General features: G+C 48.0%; 1 protein-coding gene and 1 pseudogene across 3 annotated transcripts in view; both read left to right on the top strand.

Annotated features, from left to right (window-relative positions):
- Window positions 1-2907, top strand: part of LOC308349023 (intraflagellar transport protein 172 homolog) — a 7147-nt gene extending 4240 nt beyond the window's left edge. Inside the window, exons 3-6 of one of the 2 annotated variants that reach the window (XM_080813565.1) lie at window positions 39-151; window positions 589-628; window positions 1204-1283; window positions 2850-2907. In XM_080813565.1, the coding sequence (XP_080669691.1) occupies window positions 39-151; window positions 589-628; window positions 1204-1283; window positions 2850-2862 (246 nt within the window). In that variant the 3' untranslated portion in view covers window positions 2863-2907. Of the gene's footprint in view, window positions 1-38; window positions 407-588; window positions 629-1203; window positions 1284-2849 lie in introns of those variants that run through there. The other variant, XR_013967421.1, reaches the window with a different exon arrangement.
- LOC308349163 (intraflagellar transport protein 172 homolog) lies at window positions 2871-21532 on the top strand (annotated as a pseudogene). Its single transcript, XR_013968500.1, has 23 exons — window positions 2871-3068; window positions 3945-4068; window positions 4462-4557; window positions 5904-6065; window positions 6430-6483; window positions 6701-6804; window positions 6981-7066; window positions 10951-11062; window positions 11876-12043; window positions 15070-15211; window positions 15379-15485; window positions 16849-16933; window positions 17240-17329; window positions 17854-17931; window positions 18154-18401; window positions 18582-18660; window positions 18854-18974; window positions 19150-19294; window positions 19830-19918; window positions 20338-20597; window positions 20727-20862; window positions 20947-21067; window positions 21386-21532. The product of XR_013968500.1 is annotated as an intraflagellar transport protein 172 homolog (transcript).

Genomic DNA, 21532 nt, shown 5'->3' with positions numbered 1-21532 from the left:
CTCATGACTTTTTTTTCTTTTCCTTTTTGAACTCTTAGTATGGCAGGAAGAGCTATATGGTGAAGGGCATGGCTTTTTCTCCTGATTCCACTAAAATTGCCATAGGACAGACCGACAACATCATCTACGTGAACAAGATTGGCGAAGATTGGTGAGGATAGAGCCTGGGAGGTGGGGGTGACCTGGGAAAGAAGGGGAAGGCAGGAAGAAATGTCTCATCGGGGAAAGGGGAGTAGAGAAGATGATGGTCCAGGCTGGGACGTGGAGAGCAAAGGCCTTCCCGAGTCTGTTGCTGCTTCCCTATCTGTGCCTGCCTCATGTGTTATGAGATCCCATCCCTGGTGGAATCAGCCTAAGGTCAGCATGAGGACCTGTGATGGGAGCCCTTGGTGACACAGCATCTTTGTTCCTGTTCTAAAACTGCCCGGGCTCCATTTTCTGCCTCCTTTCAAGGCTCCTATGCAACGGTAGGAAACATTAGGGGGAGCAGGGAAGGTATCTGGTCTTTCTTCCCTTCCCCCAGCAACACGTGTGGCACTTTATTTATGGAAGTGTTTTTAATATGTTTTCTCTCCTTTTATTTGGCAGGGGTGACAAGAAAGTCATCTGTAACAAATTCATCCAGATGGTAAAGTTCAGACCTGTCCCTGGGAGATTGGGATGAGCAAACATGTATCAGTATACCTACTCGTAAATGTAACCAGAAGTTGCATTTTTAACTTGTCAGTCTGCCCTTTCCAACTGAGAGGATGGAGGATGGTGCTGCGTGGCTGCCCGTCCTCCTTGCTTTCCTCCTTGAGCCCGGCTGTGTCCTCTTCTCCTCTGTAGGCGACTGGGGTGGTGGCATGTGGCGGGGGATTCAGTTTGTTATAAATGCGCTGGGCTCCATGGACAGGGTTATCCTTTTCATGATTTCCTCCTTCCCGAGTGCTGTCACTTGTCTGCAGTGGCCAGCAGAGCACGTCATTGTTTTTGGACTGGCTGAAGGGAAGGTAAAGGAGGAAGAGAAACACAGGAGACGCTATGGGTGGGGATAATGGTTCTGGAGAGAGAAATACGGTTAAATGTCTCCCTTAGGGTCCAGTTATATGTTGGGGGAGAAAAGGGAAGGACCAGTTTTTTGTTATTTCCTTTTCTTTCCTTAGGATCTGGGTGGCATTGAAAGGAACCTAACCAGACTTGTATCCATTTTCCCATTTTCAGGTTCGTTTAGCAAACACTAAAACTAATAAATCATCTACCATCTATGGAACAGATTCTTACGTGGTGTCCCTGACAACAATGTGAGTAAGGAAGAGCAGTATCCCAAGCTTGGAGACGTAGGAAGAAGCGATGGGGATGTCGGGACTGGGAGACTATAATATGGAAGATGGGGAGGACTGGTAGCAGGGAGCCCAGGTAGGGTAATGTTTGACACAGAAGCAGGATTTCTTGGTGAGACAGAGTAATCTCTTTCTTCCTCTTTCTCTTCCTTTTTTTTTTTTTCTTTCAAAGATTTTATTTATTTTTTTTGACAGAGATCCCAAGTAGGCAGAGAGGCAGACAGAGAGAGAGAGGGAAAGCAGGCTCCCCCGCTCTGCAGAGCCCGATGCGGGGCTTGATCCCAGGACCCTTGGATCATGACCTGAGCCAAAGGCAGAGGCTTTAACCCACTGAGCCACCCAGGCGCCCCTCCTCTTCCTTTTAATTCACTCACTTTTTTAGTTCCTCTGGGAAAGGAATTCTCTCTGGTCATGCAGATGGCACCATTGTTAGGTATTTCTGCGATGATGAAGGCTCTGGAGAGTCACAAGTATGACTAAAGGATGCTGTGAGATGGGGATAAAGAAACGCAAGATCCCTCCTAGGGGAGGTTGAACATTCAGATTGAGGTGGTTGGCAGGGGGCACATTTAGATGCAGCCACAGAGAGAATTTTTATTCAGGAGGCCACAGCTTAATATTTGTGGGCAAGGAGGAATCGAGTGGAAAGGATTCTGAGAGTAAGGGAAAGTGAAAATTATTCTTATCTATGTAAAAAGTGTATTTATATGTATAAATTCATAGAAAAGAAAAGTCATTCTCAAGAGAGAGAAAGGGAAAGGGTGGGGGATAAAAGGAATGTTTATGTTTTACTTTATGTAATTCTCTATTGTTTGAATAACTTACCTTAAGAATTACTTGTAGAGGGGTGCGTGGCTGGCTCAGTTGGTGTATCATGGGACTCTTGATCTCAGGGTTGTGGGTTTGAGCGCCACATGAGGTGTAGAGATTACTTAAATAACTTAAACTTTAAAAAAAAAAAAAAAGTAACCCCTTTCTGCCTGGGTGCCTTTCTCCAAACTAGGAAAAATCCGGCCTTAGCCTAAAGCACTCTCCCCTGAAACTAGAGAATCTCTTCTTCCCTTTTGACTCCAACCTAAAAATATGACATTAAAGGCAGGAAAGAGAAATTCGTACTTTATTGGAAGCCAAAAGAGATTAAAAAAAAGAATTACTCATGTAATAATTAAATGTATTTCTTGTGTAAAGCAAGAGTTGTATGCTCCGTGTGGACCTACCCAGTGTTAGTTAATGTGTAGGATATGTCCCTTTGGGGGCCTTATAGGTGTTTACTAAAGAACTCAACATACAAGCCTTTTGAGGTTTCCTCTTGAGGACAATGTCAGACGTGGGTGTGTATGTCATACGTGTGAGTGTAAGAGTATAAAACCTAAAGACAGTTTGTGAAGTTCTCCAGATTAGGATGTGTTGGGATGGGAAAATGTTGGGAGGAAGATTTATACAGGGTATAAATTGTTCCTAGAAAGGAAAAATCCTGGCTGAGGCTGTCAGAGTCAGAGTGATTGGAACCCTTTACTTCTGTCTTAGAGGAAGTTGGTGAACCACCCATGCCCACCCTAGGCCTTGGCTTGGGCAACCAACGGCTTCGTGGCTGCAGGCTGTGATCGGAGAATTGTAGCCTATGGAAAGGAAGGGCACGTGCTACAAACTTTTGATTACAGGCGTGAGTGACCCTCAGGAGCGGGAGTTCACCACGGCTGCTGCAAGCCCTGGGGGCCAGTCTGTTGTGTTGGGAAGTTATGACAGGTGGGTCCCTTTCCATGTGCATCTTCTGCCTACTTTCCCTGTGTACACCTTGCTCTAGCCCAGTTATTTTCAGCCAGAGTGGGAGAATGGTTGGAAATCAAGTGTAGGTTGAAAGAGATCCTCAGGTTTTAATTCACTCACTTCCCTTGTCCTGCTCCCACCATCTGCTGGGACTCTGGAGTTCCACAGTACACCAGGATTTTGTGTCTCTGTGCCTCTGCCTGGGCCTCCACGGTGGAATTCATCTCCACTCTCTTTGTATTACCATTGCCTCTTTTCAGACCACTGGCTCAGTGTTTGTCGCATGATATTATACTTTGGTGTTTATAGTTATCTGGCTAAACTGAAACGCCCTTGAGAAGAGAGCCTGTTCATTTTTTTTAAAATCTCCAGTGGCTAAATTAGCATCCAGTACATAATGTATGCTTAAATGTTTGGTGAAGTAAGGAAGGAAGGAAGGGAGGGAGGGATGATGGATAAGTAAACAAACAGCAAGGGCGCCGGTCCCCTCACATCAACTTTGTCAGTCCTGTCCTTCTATCCCCTTCGATGTCACGTGGGTCTCTTCCTTCCTTTTTTCTCTGTTTCTTTTTCCTTATTTCTCCCTTGCTAACAGCTCATTTTTCTCATCAGCCATGATCTCCTTTTGTTTTCTCCAAACCTATCGCTCTCACCCCATTTTGCTTTTGGCTTGATTTTCCCAACTTCCCTCCTTTGAACCTTTTTGTCCTCTCCTATGAGATTCCCTAGCATGTGTGTTCTCCTGCACTTCCTTTCTTCTCTGATACAGCGAGACTCATCACCTTCAGTTACCCACCCATTTCCACCCTTTCGCTCAGTCTCCATCTCTTCTGAAATCCACCTCCTTAATTTCAGACTTTGGGTACTCAACTGGAGCCCTCGAAGAAGCATCTGGGAGGAGGCAAAGCCCAAGGAGATTGCCAACTTATACACCGTCACTGCCTTGGCCTGGAAACGGGATGGCTCACGACTCTGTGCGGTGCGTTTTACCAGTAATCCCTTTCCGCCTGGGTGACTTTCTCCAAACGAGGAAAAATCCGGCCTTAGCCTAAAGCACTCTCCCTGAAACTAGAGAATCTCCTCTTCCCTTTTGACTCCAACCTAAAAATATGACATTAAAGGCAGGAAAGAGAAATTCGCACTTTATGGGAAGCCAAAAGAGACAATTCTGCAGGCAGGGCTGATTTCTCCCTTTCATCCCATCACTATCCCTGAGTCCTGTGAGTGCCACCTCTTTCCATCTGGTACTTCCCAAAACTGCCAGCCCTTTTACTGCCAACTCTTTCCTAGATTCTAGAACTTGGGTTTCAAGGGTGTCTCTAGATATCCTTCCGATGCCTGTTACCTTTTATGTTGTCGCTTTCCCTTCTAGGGCACACTCTGTGGTGGAGTGGAACAGTTTGACTGCTGCCTCCGGAGAAGCATTTACAAGAATAAGTTTGAGTTGACGTATGTGGGACCTAGCCAGGTAAGCAGCCGATAGCCTACTGCACCAAAATCTCCTTCTGGACACTGCCACGGTGCCAAATTTAATCCCTGGTAGAGCTGATCTGGAGAACAGAGTGTATCAGGCAACTCTTTGGCAACTTTCCTGCTGTAGCCCTTCCAGCTTATTGTAAGACAAGATTTAAACACCAAATTTAAGGGGTACAGAGATCGCCACTTCCATCTTCCTGGTTTAAAACGTTACTACCTGGGGCACCTGGATGGCTCAGTCTTAAGTGTCGGACTCTCGATTTCAGCTCAGGTCATGATCTCAGGCTTGTGAGATCAAGCACCGCATGGGGCTCCACGCTGGGCATGGAGTCTGTTGAAGATTCTCTCTTTCTCTCTCCCTCTGCCCCACCCATGTCTCCATCCCTCTCTAAAACAAAACAAAACAGAAAAAGCTTTATTACCTATATGTTGTTAACTGGGGAGTTTAGGATTATGCAGGTGCATAACATTGCCTTAGGGCCACTGAACTCACCGTGTATGACATTGCAAGGTAATTTCTTAGTTCCTGAGCCCACCTTTCTGTTTTCTCTACCTCTGTCCTCTTTTCCTTCCATTTATTATTCATTGGTTCCTTCATTCTTTTTCTCTTTTTTGGAAATGTTGTTCACTTATTTCACAGAGTGTCCACACAGGAGCAGGGGAAGGCCAGAGGGAGAGGGAGCACTCGGACGTGGGGCTGAATGTGGGGCCTGATCCCAAGACCCCAAGATCATGACCTGAACTGAAGGCAGATGCTTAATCAGCCAAGCTACCCAGGCACCCCCTCTTTTTTTTTTTAAGATTTTATTTTTAAATAACTCTAGACCCCACTTGGGGCTCAAACCCACCACTGAGATCAAGAGTTGCATGCTCCTCTGACCGAGCCAGCCAGGCACTCCTGTTCTTTCATTTTCTGTCCATTCTCTATACATGAGCACTGTTAGGACAGAGAATACAAAGATAATTGTCTGTATTATATTGTTCCTTAATCAGGATCATTTTAGCAAAGAGGTATATGAAATGACAGTATGATCAGTATACGCCATGATTAAAGTAATCACAAAGATTTTCACACGAGGTACAGGAATGTGAAGAGGGTGATTACTTTTACCCCGTATGTGTTATGTATTAGCATTGAAGGAGATAATCTCTGAAAACATTTTGTAAATAGTAGAGCACTGTGTGAACGGGAGGTGTCATTTTTACCAACAATAGCCTAGGCTAGGTGAGGAAATGAGAGACTAGCTTTGTTTAACACTGTGGAGGTGGGCACGGCAGGTTCACCCCTCTTTGGGGTTGAGGGAAGCCTCAGGGAGCTCAGACTTGTACCTTACCAAGGTGATTGTGAAGAACCTGTCATCGGGGACCCGAGTGGTACTCAAGTCACACTATGGCTCTGAGGTGGAAGAGGTGAAAATCCTCGGAAAGGAACGTTACCTGGTGGCCCACACGTCAGACACGCTGCTGCTGGGGACCCCGAACACTAATCGCCTTAGTGAGGTAGGAACCCCAGGCGGAGGGGCGGGGAATGGAGCATCGTGAGCTGCTACTTCCGGGGAACCCGGGTCCCTGAGGGGGAAGATCTCTAAGGAAAAGCTCTAAGATGCTGGCGTTGGAGACCTGGTGGACCTGGGAGTGAGACCCTGGAGATTTAGAATCCTGGACTGGGAACTCCCACTGTTGGACTGTTTTTACAGCATCTCTCAGAAGCCTAGAAGCCTAGGGCAGAATGTGACACAGCACCCCTCTTGTGCAACATCAGGGCCTTCCGAAACTCCTTCTCTCTGCCTCCTACCCCGTCCTTCTCTCAGCGTTGTCTTGGATACTTACCACATTGTTGTTATGGCCTCTCCCTCTTTTACAGGTGGCTTGGCAGGGATCTGGTGGCAATGAGAAGTATTTCTTTGAAAATGAAAATGTGAGTAGAGCTTGATTAACCAGCCATCACCATCTCAGTAGACCTCCTAGCTAAGAGAGAGCAGATAAAGAAAGGAGGGGGAGATAGGCAGAGGAACAGAATAAAGAGGAAAGTGGGAGTCACTTTGCACTGACAAGACATCTCCCTCTACTACCGTTGACCATGCAGACTTCTTCGTGCAAAGTTCCTACCACGTGACAGTTCCCTTCATCCCCAGGTGTGCATGATCTTCGATGCTGGAGAGCTAACCCCGGTGGAATATGGGAGTAATGATACCCTGGGTTCTGTACGTACTGAATTCATGAACCCCCACCTCATCAGGTAACCCCACAAGGTTCTCTAAATTTTTGAAACCCCAAAGAAGTCCCTTTTAACCTCTAATTCCTGTATCCTGAAGATTAATCTAAAAACTTCATCCCATATGGTACTTTGGGGCCCTTGCGAAACATCCCGATGACCCAAGTCCATTCTGCCTTACCTCACCCTTCGTGTTTCAGTGTCCATATTAATGAGCGGCGTCAACGAGGGATGGAAAACAATAAGAAATTGGCTTATCTTGTTGATGTTAAGACTATTGCTATAGGTAAGACTCTCTCATAATTCTGGTAACAAAACAGATGTTTATAGTATGCTTCCATATCACAGGGGTGTGTAGAGTGGAGAATGCAGGAACCTGAGAGGCACCAGGTAAATGTATGGCCCTGCTCTCACAGAGGGTGTGGGAAGTGTTCTAACCCACGTGTGTGAGTCTGCGTCTAGCTGTAGAGATACAGATACACTGTTACGCATATCAGCTTGTCCCTGTAATTATTCATGTTCTTTAGGCATGTATCTTAGGGCTAGGAATTGTGAACTGTAGAGCGGAACCATTAGTAAATTTATGAATTTTCCTGTTTAGACTTAGGACATAGGATAATGGACTGTTTGAACCGGAAGGGGACTTATTTTCTGTAGAGTTTGACATTGGTAGCCAGTGATGACAAAATTTATTTGAATTTCACAAATGTTCACTTAAATAAATACATCTTATTTTATATATTAATAATTAGCTCTGGGGACAGCTGGGTGGCTCAGTCAGTTAAGAGCCTGCCTTTGGCTCAGGTCATGATCCCAGAGTCCTGGGATCAAGTCCCACATCAGGCTCCTTGCTCAGCAGGGAGCCTGCTTGTCCCTCTGCTTTCTGCTCTCCCTGCTTGTGCACTCACTCTCTGACAAATAAGTAAAATCTTTAAAAAAAATTAACCGTATCATGAAATGTATCAAGTATAGAAAAATGGTTTTAGAACAGCCCACTATTCCTTATGATGTATAGAGAATAACATATCCATGTAGCGTCGTTAAGAACAAGGGTCTAGAGTCAAACCTCCCCACTTCTGCAATTATACTTGTGTGATCTTAGGTCAATTTCTTAACTTTTCTGTATCTCAATTTCCTCATCCACAAAATGGGGATAAAAATCGTACCTACCTTATATGAAAAGCACTTAGACTAATGTCTGGCACATAATAAGCACTTAATAAAGGTTAACTATTAATAATATTATTATTACTTGTGTACCCATACCTAGTTCTTTTTTTTTTTTAAGATTTTATTCATTTATTTGACAGAGATCACAAGTAGGCAGAAAGGCAGGCAGAGAGAGGAGGAAGCAGGCTCCCCACTGAGCAGAGAGCCCGATGCGGGGCTCGATCCCAGGACTCTGAGATCATGACCTGAGCCGAAGACAGAGGCTTTAACCCACTGAGCCACCCAGGCGCCCCCCCCACCATTCCTAGTTCTATCATGTCCTGTCCTTTCATTATATTTACTTGAGATCTTTTTTCTCTCCTCTTACTGAGGGACATTTAAGTTGTTGGTTTTTCACCATTTCCAGTGTTTTGGTTCTCTCAGGTTTACACCTAGAGCGAAACTGCTGAATCATAGAAGAGGTACATCTGTAATTTCGCTAAATCTTTCCAAATTGCTCTCCTAAGAGATTGTACCAATATACATTCCCACCAGCAGTTAGAGGTCCCAGTGTTCTGCATCCTCTCCAATACTTGAAATTGCCTGACTTCATAATTTGGCTCAATCTGACTTATGTGAAATAATACTTCACCGTATTCATTTTTGTTGTTGTTCATTTGTTTATTGGTGTTTGGATTTGTTCTTCTGCATTTTGCCAGTTCTTATCCCTTGCCTATTTTTAAAATCAGGCTGTCTTTTCTGTATTGACTTGAAGGAGTTCTGTGTATGTGCATATCTAGCCTTCGATGGTGATTTGTGTTGCGGATATTTTGTCTCAGCCTCTTTTAGTGTTCAGACATTTCTAATTTTAGTGTAGTTCATTTAATCACTTTTTAAGAAATAGTTTGTGATTTTTTTAAAAAAATTTTTATTTATATATTTGACAGATCACAAGTAGTCAGAGAGGCAGGCAGAGAGAGAGAGAGAGGAGGAAGGGGGCTCCCCGCTGAGCAGAGAGCCCGATGAGGGGCGTGATCCCAGGACCCTGAGACCATGACTGAGCCGAAGGCAGAGGCTTTAACCCACTGAGCCACCCAGGCGCCCCCTTTTTTAAGATTTTATTTATTTATTTATTTGACACAGAGAGAGAGAGAGAGAGATCACAAGTAGGCACAGCAGCAAGCAGAGAGAGGGGGGAAAGCAGGCTCCCTGCCGAGCAGAGAACCTGATGCTGGGCTCAATTCCAGGACCCTGAGATCATGACCTGAGCCGAAGGCAGAGGCTTTAACCCACTGAGCCACCCAGGTGCCCCTAGTCTGTGATTTTTGAGGTCTTGTTTAAGAAGTTTCCCTGGGGCACCTGACTGATTGAGCCAGAGGAACATGTGACTCTTGATCTCAGGATCGTGAGTTTGAGCCCCAAGCTGGGTGTAGAGTTAAATAAATAAATAAATAAATAAAATTTTTAAAAAAGAAAAAGTTCCCTACTCCTTCCTATATTTTAATATTTTTAGATTTTGCTTGTCACCTGGAATTAATTTTTGTGCATAATGTGGGTGTGGCTCATATTTTACTTTTTCCGTGTTTAACCGTTTATTGGAAAGCCGTTCTGTACTCACTGATTCGTAATGTCACCTCTTATAAATCAAGTTTCCAAATACACATGGGTCCGTTCTTAAGATACTTTTACAGTTCATGAGTTTTATGTTTCACATCAGATTGTTGAGTTGTTATGGAAATGATGTAGTATGGTGGCCCATGTTCCAGTGGCAGGAAGGAGCTGTGAGACTTTGGACAAGTCATCCCACTACACAGGGCTCGTCTTCAATAGTATGTAACATGACAGAGTTCCTCTCTTAACCTTTTTTCACTAGTGACCCCTTTGAGTATCTAATTAAAATCATAGATCGTGGGGTGCCTGGGTGGCTCAGTTGGTTAGGCGACTGCCTTCAGCTCAGGTTGTGATCCTCGAGTCCCGCTTTGGGCTCCCTGCCTGGCAGGGAGTCTCCTTCTCCCTCTGACCCTCCCCCATCTCATGCTCTGTCTCTCTCTCTCCCTCTCAAATAAATAAAATCTTTTTTAAAAAATCATAGATCCTTTCCCAGAAGAATATACATAAACATAGAATTTTGTATATAATTTCAGGGTGTTCACAGAGATAGGGTCCCACAGCTCTAGTATTCTGTGATTCTACTTATAAATTGAGACGTTGAAGCATGGCTTTATCAAGTTGGCTTTTAATTCAAGGAAATTTCATTTTTAAGTTGGTCTTCCCAGTTGTAGACATTAGCTGGCATTTGGTCTTGAGCTCCAGCACGGATCACGGCAGGACATTGCGCATTGGTAACGTATACAAATAAGAGCTGTGAATGCGCCGTGTTCAGGAGACTCCCTGAAAGCATCCTAGCCAGGCCTTAAGTGTGATCATATCTTACATTGTCTGCAAAATTCACACCAACCTAAAATTCTTATCCTCAGCACTCTCAGCCTGACTTTAATCAGAGGTTCCTTCTGTTTTGTCTGTGTGCCTTCTCCACTGTTTGTCCCTCGGGGCTCTTACATCATTGACACTCAAAGTGCAGGGAACTCCTTGCAGCAAATATGTTCATCGAGGTCATTTCATCCATCAGCTTTCTCTTCGTGGTTGTGCTGAACTGGGGCTCTTCCTTAATGTGCTCAGTGCTGCCTTCCAGAGGATTTCTCGAGTAACGGATGCCCGTTGCTCTGATGTGTTCTGATCTGCTGAGACAACTCCAAGATCCCAGAGAGGAATCTCATTTCTTGATGGATCTGGACCTTTTGAGTTAGCTACAGAGTTAAACAAAATCTCTACAATTTTAGTAGAAATCCAGTATTGTAAGCATCTTAGCAAAATTATGTCATCTTCCTCATACTCTACACGGATGCAACATTCTTAAAGCCCAACATAATAATCAGAGGCAAGACCTTTGCAGGCTGCCTTGTGTCCTGTCTGTGATTATGTGGAATCTGTCTTCTTAACCCTGTCTCCTTTACTTTGTAGTGGATCTGACTGGTGGCTACAACATTGGCACCATCAGCCACGAGAGCCGTGTGGATTGGCTGGAACTTAATGAAACGGGGCCAAGCTTCTCTTCAGGGACCAGAAACTTCGTGTAAGAAGGGTTACTAAGGCCTTAGCCATTGAGTAGTCCATAGAGGATGTGGTACTACCTGCTGCCAGGGATTGCGGGGGCATAATTTCTTGGTGCACTATGCCATTAACATAGCAAAAGGCACAGAAGAATCAACATTGTGTCTGTTATCATAGCCCATACCTTAAGAAGATGGTATTGTGATGGCACCAAAGTCAAGAGGGAAATTTGGGAGCTGGTTTCTCTTTTACTGTTCCCAAGTCTGTGCCCTCGTGAGACTGCCTCACCCCCACATGCCTGGCTGACCTTTACCCACACCTGTGGCAGCATTCCTCAGCTACACGTACCCCACAGCGTTAAGGCTGGCTCGACAGTCTGCCCCGAACTCCTTATTGACTCTGATCTCAATATGGTATCACCAAAGAGCTCAGCCTCAAGGGCAAAGAGACTATCTGGTGATTTTTCTTTTCGTGTTCATTGTGATGTGAAAGCCACATCGCCGATTTCCAGACCATTTAATGTGCGGGGTGGCCTTCCTTTTGTGATCCAGTCTGGCAACTCTGGCCCAGAGTTAAACTCTAAGAACGAAAGTCTGACCTTCAGCTAACTTAAATTTCTGGGTGTAGCTCTGGGCTCACTTGGTCATCCCTTTTGGGCCAGAGTCAGGATGTACCAAGTCAGCATAAACGTCGAGCACTGCAGGCTAGTAAGCTTTGAAATTCAGCATCTGCCTGACTGGTGGGTCAGCTCGCCACATTTCGTCAGAGAAATGGTCGATATCAGAAGCCGCCCCATAGCCCCTTCTGTTGCGCTGTCCACCTCTTCCTTCCGCAGTTGCATCTATACGATATTGAAAGCCGCTCGAAGACGACGATCCTCAACTTCTGCTCCTACGTGCAGTGGGTCCCAGGAAGTGACGTGCTGGTGGCTCAGAACCGAAACAGCCTGTGTGTGTGGTACAACATTGAGGCACCCGAGAGGGTCACCACATCCTCTCTTAGGGTACGTCGGTGCCAGGGGACCTCAGACATAGTGTCCCACTGATCAGTTAGGGCCCTGGGGAAGCTCCAAAGGTTATTTGGTTTTCTGTGGCCCACCACCCATCATCTCTGTGATAGAGTCGGCAAGTAAAGCTTAGATCCTTGCCCACAGTGCGCTAGGCCCCAGAGCCGTCCTTGTTCAGATTCCTGACATTGTATCCTGTCCTCTCTATTACAGTGACCCTGGGGAATTCACCAGGTCATAATGAGTTCTCTTAGGCTGGAAGAGCCCCCATAGTGGGGGCAGTTCTGTCAGTTCCTGGGTGAGGATTCTCTGTTGTAAGCTGTTCAGAGCTCCTTTTTTTATCAGACTGAAGATCAGTCCCTCTCCCGTCCTGCCAGCATCATGTACATTCCCGTGACCTTCCAGAATCTGGGAGGGAAAACAAGAGAGGCCCCGTGCTAGGCTAGGATGACTGATGTGGGTACAGAGCGAGCATGTGATAGTTCTTTTTGCCTTTTTTCTATCTCTCTTCTTTCCCTCCTTTCTTTCCTCATTTTAGACTAATTAAGTTTGGCGCTTGGGGGTTGTTTTGTCCTTTTTGAAACACATTTTTCACATTTTTGCTTTGGAGGTCATACATTTGACTCCTAGAGTGGTTACCCTTGGAAGTTTACCATACCCTTAAATTATTCTGAATACTTTCAGCTTATTTAGCATCTGACCCCTGGCAAATGATACAAGGACCTGAACTTTGATTACCTCCCCTTTGCCATTATTGCCCAGCATTTGTTTATCCCCAAAGTGAGACGTTATTCTTTTACACAGCCGGAATTTGGTTACATTTGCCATCATGGTGCCAGTTTCTCTGCTCACTCTTCTTGCGTTGCTGACCTTTGCTCTGGAGTTACCTCCTTGAGAGGAAGTGTTTTGAAGATGAATCCTCAGTTTCTGAAAATTACCGGAATGGAATGATCTGAAAATGTTTTTATTTGGCATGTTCTTGAAAGAACAGTTTGACAGTTTTTCTTAGTCTTTTGCAAATACTGTCGTCCCATTGACTGACCCCCTTAGTTCTGAGAAGTTTATTAACAGCTCCTTGTGTTGTCTTGTTGGCTTTTTTTAAAAAGATTTTATTTATTTATTTGAGAGAGCAAGGGGAGGGGCAGAAGGAGAAGCAGACTGCCCGCTGAGCAGGGAGGGATTGCGGGGGCCTTAATCCCATAACTCCAGGATTGTGACCTGAGCCTAAGGCAGAGGCTTACCCGACTGAGCCACCCAGGCGTCCAGGTATTGTTGGTTTTAAAGTCTTTTTTTTTTTTTTCAGCATTCTGAAGCTTCAGTACATTATGTCTGCATATGAATGTCCTTTTACTTAACTGTGCTTGGTGTGTATGCGCACGCGCGCGAGTGTGTGTGTGTCTGTGTGTCCCATCTTCGAGGACACCTTGTTCCTCAGCCATGAGCTCTTTAAATGTTGCTGCTTCTCTCGAACTCTCTTTCTCACCCTCAGAACTCTAATTAGGTATGTGTTCCATTTCTTGTCCTGTCTTTGTGCCTCTATCACCTCTTATTCTTCCTTCCTCCTTCTCGCTCTATGCTACATTCTGCATAATTCCTTAAGAAACATCTTGCAAGGGGCGCCTGGGTGGCTTGGGCCTTAAGTGTCTGCCTTTGGCTCAGGTCATGATCCCGGGGTCCTGGGATCAAGCCCCTGCCTGGGGCTCCCTGCTCAGCAGGAAGCCTGCTTCTCCCTCTCCCACTCTCCCACTTCCCTTGCCTGTTTCCCTCTCTCTCTGTCAAATAAATAAATAAATACAATTTTTTAAAGATTATTTAAAAAAAGAAGAAACATCTTGCAAGTCAGGGGTTCACTTTCACCATTGTCTCATCTGCTATTGAAATCGCCCACTGAGTTTTCTTACTTCAAATATTGAATTTTTCATACGGTTTTATTTGGTTCTTTCTCTAGTCTGCCTGGTCATTTTTTCTAGTATATTTGCTGCTGAAGTGAACACAACCTGGCCATTTTTTATAGTCTCTTGTCTCTTGCTTAATTTTTCATTCCATCTCTTAGGTCTTTAAACATTTTACATTTCTTTCATATTCCATAACTGGTTTCTTCCATAATTGTTATTTTTAATATTGGAAATCCTTGGACGTCCAAAAGTGCTGTAGTTATTGTTATTGTTTACTCCTTTATGGTGGTTAACTTCTATTTTGGTACCTTTTTTTATTGGGGGGCTCACATTACATTGAATATAATTTTTAGAATCTCAAGGGCCTAACATGGGCATGTTTTCCTCTAGAGATGATCAGTGTTTGCTTTTGCAGGAATCAGGCATACTAATGACTTTTGTTCCCTTTCCGGAAGAGAGGATCCTAGATTTCATGAGTAACAGATTCTCAGAATCGCCCCCTCATCCTGCTGGAGGACCCCTGGTTTATTCACCCGCTGCTGTGTTTGCCATCAGGGCAACTGTACCCTTTCCACTTGCTCCCCTGTTTTTTCCTGCTCAGGTTTTCGCTTACCGGCTTTTTCCTGTTTTTTTTTCTTTCCTTTTCTGTTTTTCCCCTTTGCTTTCTCTTCTTCCCTTCCTTCCTTTTCTTCCCTTCCTTTCCTCCCTACTTTTCCTCCCCTTTCCTCCCTCCCTCCCTTCCTTCCTCCCCGTGGGAGACTAGGAAGCGTGCCTAGTGATTTCTTCAGGGGACCTAAGCAACGAATGTATTCAGAAGTATGGCCCAGGTTAAAGTTGTATTTTAACAGGACTCAAGCTGGAAGCAGAAGTGGTTGCACACTTTGTCAGGTTACCTCCAGGCATTAGTGCGGGCACAGCTCTGAGTGTACAGGAACCTGAGGGCATTCGTGTAGATAAGGGATTCTTAGCTGCTTGAAGGAAGCTAAACGCTGGGCAAACAAGGGGGCCGCTGTAATTCCCTCAGCGTGTAAGCGCCAGGGTGGGGTAAGGCTGGGTCTGTTCTGCAGTGGAGTCGGTGGAGACACTAACCTGGAATTCGGGTGGGGTGGGGGGATTGAAATTTTACAGGGTGATGTGATAGGTGTGGAGCGGGGCAGGGGAGGGGGGAAACCGAGGTGATGGTGACCGAAGGTGTGACAACTGTTGCCTACACGCTGGATGAGGGCCTGATCGAGTTTGGAAGGGCCATTGATGACGGCAGCTACACCCGGTGAGGGGCTGGGCAGACATCCCCGTGAGGTGGTGGGAGAGGCTGGTTCTGAGGCTGGAGGACCTGGGATGGGCCAGACAACTGGCCCCGTCACCCCTGCCCCATCACCAGTGCTCCTCTGCACCCTGCAGCGCCTGGACTGTTGCTTTCCTTCCTTCTCTCTTCAGGGCCACAGCCTTCTTGGAGACTCTGGAAATGACCTAGAAACAGACGCAATGTAGAAAACCTTGAGCAAACTGGCACTCGAGGCAAGGCAGCTCCACATCGCGGAGAGGTGAGGCAGACCAGAAGTGAGGTGCAGGCAGCTAGGAAGGATGGCCAGAGGCCATTTTCAGTGTGGGGGTGGGGGTGTGAGACGCTCCTCCCAGGGCTAAGGCACCAGTCCCCTGCCATTACAACCAGTAACACCTTCCAGGTAGTTATTCCAAACATTCTTCCATCCCAGTTTATAAGATTTTTTTTGCTTTTGCTTCCCCTATGTAGGTACCCCTTCAGAGTTTTAACACCCATGCCCTCCAGTCCAGGTGTTGACGTGTATTTCCGAATGCGGCATAGGAGTGTAGTTAGTAGGACAGACTTGGGATTTTAGACTCTTTCGAGTTATCTGGCTCCATTTAACAGCTTGTATGACTGTGGGTTAAGTGAACCTTTCCAAACCTTGGTTTCTCAATTTCCTCTCTGTAAATGGGAGTAATGATAGAATTTACCTCCTAGGGTGGTAAAGAAGAATCATAGGGGCGGTGAAGAAGGTAGGAGAATTCTCAGTGCTCAGTAAATGTCAACTGCTGCTGTTTTGCCAGGAGTCCTCTTGGCTCCTTCCTTTCCCGTGGCCCCACAGCTAGACGACCAGCTCGTCCTAGGGCCCTGACCCAGCGTCTTCAAAACACATCCCGAAGCTCTTACTGTCCAGCCTAGAACAGACCACACCTCTACCTGCAGTGTCACAAAAGCCTCTTAGTCTCATGGATCCTGTTCTTACACACCTACCATCCATTCATCCCACAATAGCTGAAATCATTTGTTACACCATAAATCAGATTGTGTCCTTTTTTTGCTCAGAACCTTCCAGTAGCTTACTTAGTATAAGATCCACAGCCCTTGGCGTGTCCTAACTCCTTACAATATTTGGCCTCTGCCCCCTTCATCTTCCAGGTACCCACTTGCCCGTTAGTCTCCAGCCACACTGGCATCCCTTGGGCCCTTTGAGTATCTCAAACTCATTCCTGCCATGGCACCTTACATGCACTGTTACCTCTGCCTGGAATAATTTTTCCTCACCTTGCGTGACTGACTTTTTCTTATATTTAGGTCTTGGCACAAATGTCAGCTCCTCAGATAGGCCTTCTCTGAGTACCAGCTGAACTAGCCCCCTCCGTTACGGTTTATATGTACTGTCACGTTATTCCATTTTACTCTTCTTTCTCTGGAATGTCTTTGTTTGCGTACTAACTACTTGTTTCCCCTAGAAAGTAAGTTCCCTGAGAGCGAGGCCCTCATCCGTCCTATCCCCTTGTGTCTCTAGTGGCAGAAACCGCGCGCGGCACTTAACCGAGGCTCAGCGTACGGCTGCTGGGCCGGTGCGTCCGCGCTGATCCTGTAGTAATGCTGCTGTTACTGTGATTGCTTCCATCCTGTAGGTGCTTTTCTGCTTTGGGCCATGTAGCAAAAGCTCGATTCCTGCATGAGACCAATGAGATTGCAGACCAGGTGTCTCGGGAATATGCAAGTATTATCCTCCTGAATTATTCGGTCTCTCGAGCTGAGATTTCTCTTCACGCGCAGCCCCACGACCCCTGGCTTTCCGGCCATGGCTCGCGCCCTCTGTTCTGCCCAGCCCACCTGCACCTTCGAGTCAGACCGCTCTGGAATGGCTTGCCAGACCTCATCCTTTAAGCCCCATGAAGGTTTTCAGCTTTCTGTCTTTTAGCTTCCTCGTCTCTGTGGCCTTCCTGTCTAATAAGCTCACAATAGTCCGAATGGCTCCTGCAGTGCTGCCAGGATAACCAGAGCCTTCTTCCTCCCCCACAGGGTGGAGAAGGAACGGACTTTTACCAGGTGCGAGCACGCCTAGCCATGCTGGAGAAGAACTACAAGCTGGCTGAGATGATCTTGGAACAGGTGATGGGAGCAGAGGGACCAGATTGAAGAGGGGAGCTGGGCGGGAGGGGGAGTGAGGCGGCCTGAGGGGAGGAGAGAGCCCTGGGGGAGAGCTTTTAGAAAGGTTGATACAGCTAAAATGCCACTCCTTCCTTCCGGCTCTGCTCTGCCTTCCTCCTTCCAGTTAGGTCTTTATAAGCTGTCTGCTGCCTCCCCATCTGCCGCCTCCCCCTGCCCCAGAGCCTGCCCTGGCCGTGCTTGTGCACACAGGCAAATCCAGGGTTTGTGGGGCCTGAGGCTGATAGAATTTGAGGAGCCCTCCTTAAGAAATAATGCCTTGGAAGGGGCCTATGCAAATAAGGTGCCCTGGGGCTTAACCTCCTTCTGCTTTTCCTGATAAATGTGCCACTGCTTGTGCCTAAGTCAAGGGTGAGGCTTTCAGTCCCTGCGGGCTGGCATCATGCCCGGGCTGAGGACAGCCTGCTGATCCGTGATGCTCCTCTCACTTCTTGGTGTCCCTCTCTCCTCTGCCCGGCTTCCCCTAGAATGCCGTTGAGGAGGCTATGGACATGTACCAGGAGCTGCACCGTTGGGATGAGTGTATCGCTGTGGCTCAGGCCAAGGTACTACCAGTTCTGTCTTCTCCATGGTGCTCGCAGCTCAGTTCCACCAATATCCGAAGCCTCCTCTTACCAAGGAGGCTATAGGAGCTGGAACAGGATTGGGCTGGGAGTTGGCACGTTGGTGTCCGGGAGGCTTTCCGTTGTTACAGTGGGATTGGAGAAGTTTGGGAAGCAGCACAGGAAGGAGGGAGGTGACTTGTCTTGCCTCTCTTGCACGTCCAGGGGCACCCAGCCCTGGAGAAGCTGCGCCGGAGTTACTACCAGTGGCTGATGGACACACAGCAAGAGGAGCGAGCCGGTGAACTACAGGAGAGCCGGGGGATGGACTAGCAGCCATCAGCCTCTACCTCAAAGCCGGGCTCCCTGCCAAAGCTGCCCGACTGGTGCTGGCCCGGGAGGAACTGCTAGCTAACACCGAGCTGGTAGAAAACATCACTGCAGCCCTTATCAAGGGGGAGCTGTATGAAAGGGTATGGCTGGCTTCCCGTTCCTGTCCCTCATCTCCAGGACTCAGCGCTCCCTCCTACCCAGGGGAGTCCTGGAGTGCACAGCCCCCCAGAACTGGTGGCCGAGTCTCCACCTTTGGGGGCTGATACTTGATTCTTAGTGTAGTAGGACTGTGGTTGTAGTCATGTGGTATGTGTCGACAGGCAGGTGATCTCTTTGAGAAGATTCGAAACCCGGAGCAGGCCCTGGAGTGCTACTGTAAAGGCAGCGCATTCATGAAAGGTACTGCCCCGGACAACCCAGCCTTCCCTGTTAGAGTCTTGCCCGAATAGTCCCCCTGCACCAATTTTGTGCATCTGTTCTGGTGGATCGGCTCAGTTCTCCATCCCTCCACTTCTCACCTATTTCCCACACCCCATTTCCCTGAGTCCCTTCCCTGGAAGGCTTAGCCAAGTGCCCTCTCTGTCCCTGGCAGCGGTGGAGCTGGCTCGGTTGGCATTCCCAGTGGAAGTGGTGAGACTGGAAGAGGCCTGGGGGGATCATTTGGTGCAGCAGAAGCAGCTCGATGCAGCCATTAATCACTACATTGAAGCCAGGTAGAGGGGTGCAAAGGCGACTGGGCGTGAGGTCCAAGGTGATGGGGCAAGTAAGGGCACCGAGGCTCCAAGAGAGATGGCACCATGTAGGTTGGAGTAGGGTTGAGGTGTCTCCCTACCTCTGCCTGTCTTCCCTTTGCCTCATAGGCACGGATGCCTTTCCCAGCTCTGCCAGGTGCTCCATTAAGGCAATTGAAGCTGCCCTGGGCGCCCGCCAGTGGAAGAAGGCCATTTATATATTAGATCTACAGGACCGGAACACTGCGTCCAAATACTATCCCCGCGTGGCCCAACACTATGCGTCTCGGCAGGAGTATGAGGTGAGGAAAGTCCCTTGCTGGAGCTGGAGGCAATGCAGTACCGAATGAGATGAGAACCCCAGAACCGAAAGTGGGGGCCCCCTCACCAAATCCTTCTTTCTGGGTCTCAGCAGCACCAGCCACCCTGAGCGAGAAGAAAGCAGTTTATTTCCCTTATTTCATTCCAACATAACATAGACCCCTCTCCCAGATCTATAAAGCGGGTCTCCAGCTCTCTTCCTATGTAACTCCATGGGAGTTCCAATGTGGAATTGTCCTGTGTTGCAGAAGTACGAGGTCCTTTTAGGTCCTTTTAAACTGGCTATTGTAGTGTCCCCATTCTGGTTTTGGCTGGTTTTTTGTTTCTGTTTTTGTTTTCAAAACAGTAGAGGGTGTGAGACACGATAGCCCTCTTTTCTTCTGTGTTGTGGACTAAGGGTCCCGTCCCCTCCCCGCCATCCCAGCTGAGGTTCGCTCTCCCCCGTGCAGGCCGCTCTAACGCTCTTGCTCTAATGCTCTTGCTCTCGGCCTTTTGTATCTGCTGTCTGGAGCACAGATTGCGGAGGAGCTCTACATTAAGGGAGACCGAACAAAAGATGCACTAGACATGTACACTCGGGCCGGCCACTGGGAGCAAGCCCACAGGTAGAGAGCGTGGCGGGGTTCGTCCGAGGGCTCCACCTCTCTGGGGCCGTCCCCACTTTCCTTGGGCTCTGATGTCCCCTCTTCACCAGCCTCCTTGAAAGCTGAGAAAGAGCACCAAAATAGAAAAGTCTGGAGGGCTTGGAGACCTAGGCACAGGGAAAGGCAAGGATGAAGAGGCCCTTGTTCCAAACCTGTAATTCCGAAGCAAGCAGAAGGGTTTGGGAGCTGGGGAGCCCCAAATGCCCCTCCCCATGCTGTAGTCACAGTGGGAACTTCCTTCCCTGCCTGAGCCCAAAATGCCGTGGGTACGGCGGGAGCACGGGAGAGGGAACTCGTGCCCAGTACAGGGCATCTCTGGCCTTTTTGCCTGAGCAGAATATAATTCTGACTTTGCTCCTTATGGTCTTGGAATTCCCTAGACCAGGAAAGCATCCGTACACAAACCCCTGTGGTTGTTGCGAAGGTTCAGAGCTGCTGGGAACACAGGTCACCCCTGAGTCGCGCTTCCCTGGGCACTCCGCAGACCCCCTGCTTCCCTCGGAAACGCGCCTGAGGCTACTGGGGCTCTGCGTGTCTGCACAGCTGGCAATGAAGTGCATGAGGCCGGAAGACGTGTCGGTGCTGTACATCAGCCAGCTCAGGAGATGGAGAAGCAGGGCAAGTACCCAGAGGCGGAAAGGTGAGCCGCAGCCCCAGGGGAGGCGTGCAGGGAGAGGGGTGCGTCTGAGGATGCGCGCCGTCTGCCTAGAAGGCAGTGATGCAGGAATCTGGGTCGAGGAGGCCCCGGGTGTCTCTCTCCCCTCCGCAGGCTCTCCGTGACAGTGGAAGAGCCTGATCTTGCCATCACCATGTTCAGAAAGCACAAGCTGGATGATGATGTGATCCGCCTGGTAGGGAAGCACCACCCAGATCTCCTCAGTGACACACACCTACACCCGGGCAAGGTGAGCCTTTCTCCAGTCTCGACTATCTCTTCCCCGAACAGGCTCCACGTCCCCCTCGCCCCATCCTGACCCTCCTTTCCCCAGGAGCTGGAGGCTGAAGGCCGACTGCAGGAGGCCAAGTATCACTACCTCGAGGCTCAGGAGTGGAAGGCAACGGTGGACATGTACCGACCGGTGCAGTGGGCTTTGGGAGGAGGCCTACTGGGTAAGGAGTCCAGGTCGCTCTGGTAATACACCCGTCCCTCTTCCCCACTCTCAAGGGACGCATTCTGAACTGGTCGTGGGTCTCTTTGAAAAATGTCCATACTGACAGGCAAAATTTCACATGCGGTAGGAGGGGTCTGTGGACTACCCGAAGTCCATCCTTGGCCCCTGAGCAGGCTAACAGACCCCAAAACTGAGCCCTCTCCCTGTTCTAATAGAAAGCCCTGACCCTTGTCAAAGCTGAAGTCCGATCAGAGGGGAGAAGGGAGCCGCCATGTGGCCCTGTGTGGGAGGATTGCCAAATGGCTTTGCCTCAGAGGTGGCCAAGGCTCACGGAGGAGCTAATGCCCACAAACACGTGGCCTATCTGTGGGCAAAGAGCCTGGGAGGAGAGTCCGCAGTGAGACTGCTTAATAAGCTCGGACTCCCGGAAGCTGCCGTTGACCTCGCCGCTGACAACTGGTGA

This window comes from Martes martes (genome assembly GCF_963455335.1).
Source record: "Martes martes genome assembly, chromosome: 9".
In the NCBI taxonomy this organism is placed as follows: domain Eukaryota; kingdom Metazoa; phylum Chordata; class Mammalia; order Carnivora; family Mustelidae; genus Martes; species Martes martes.
The sequence above is the reverse complement of the archived record's forward strand: the minus strand, read 5'-3'. Positions and strand labels throughout refer to the sequence as shown.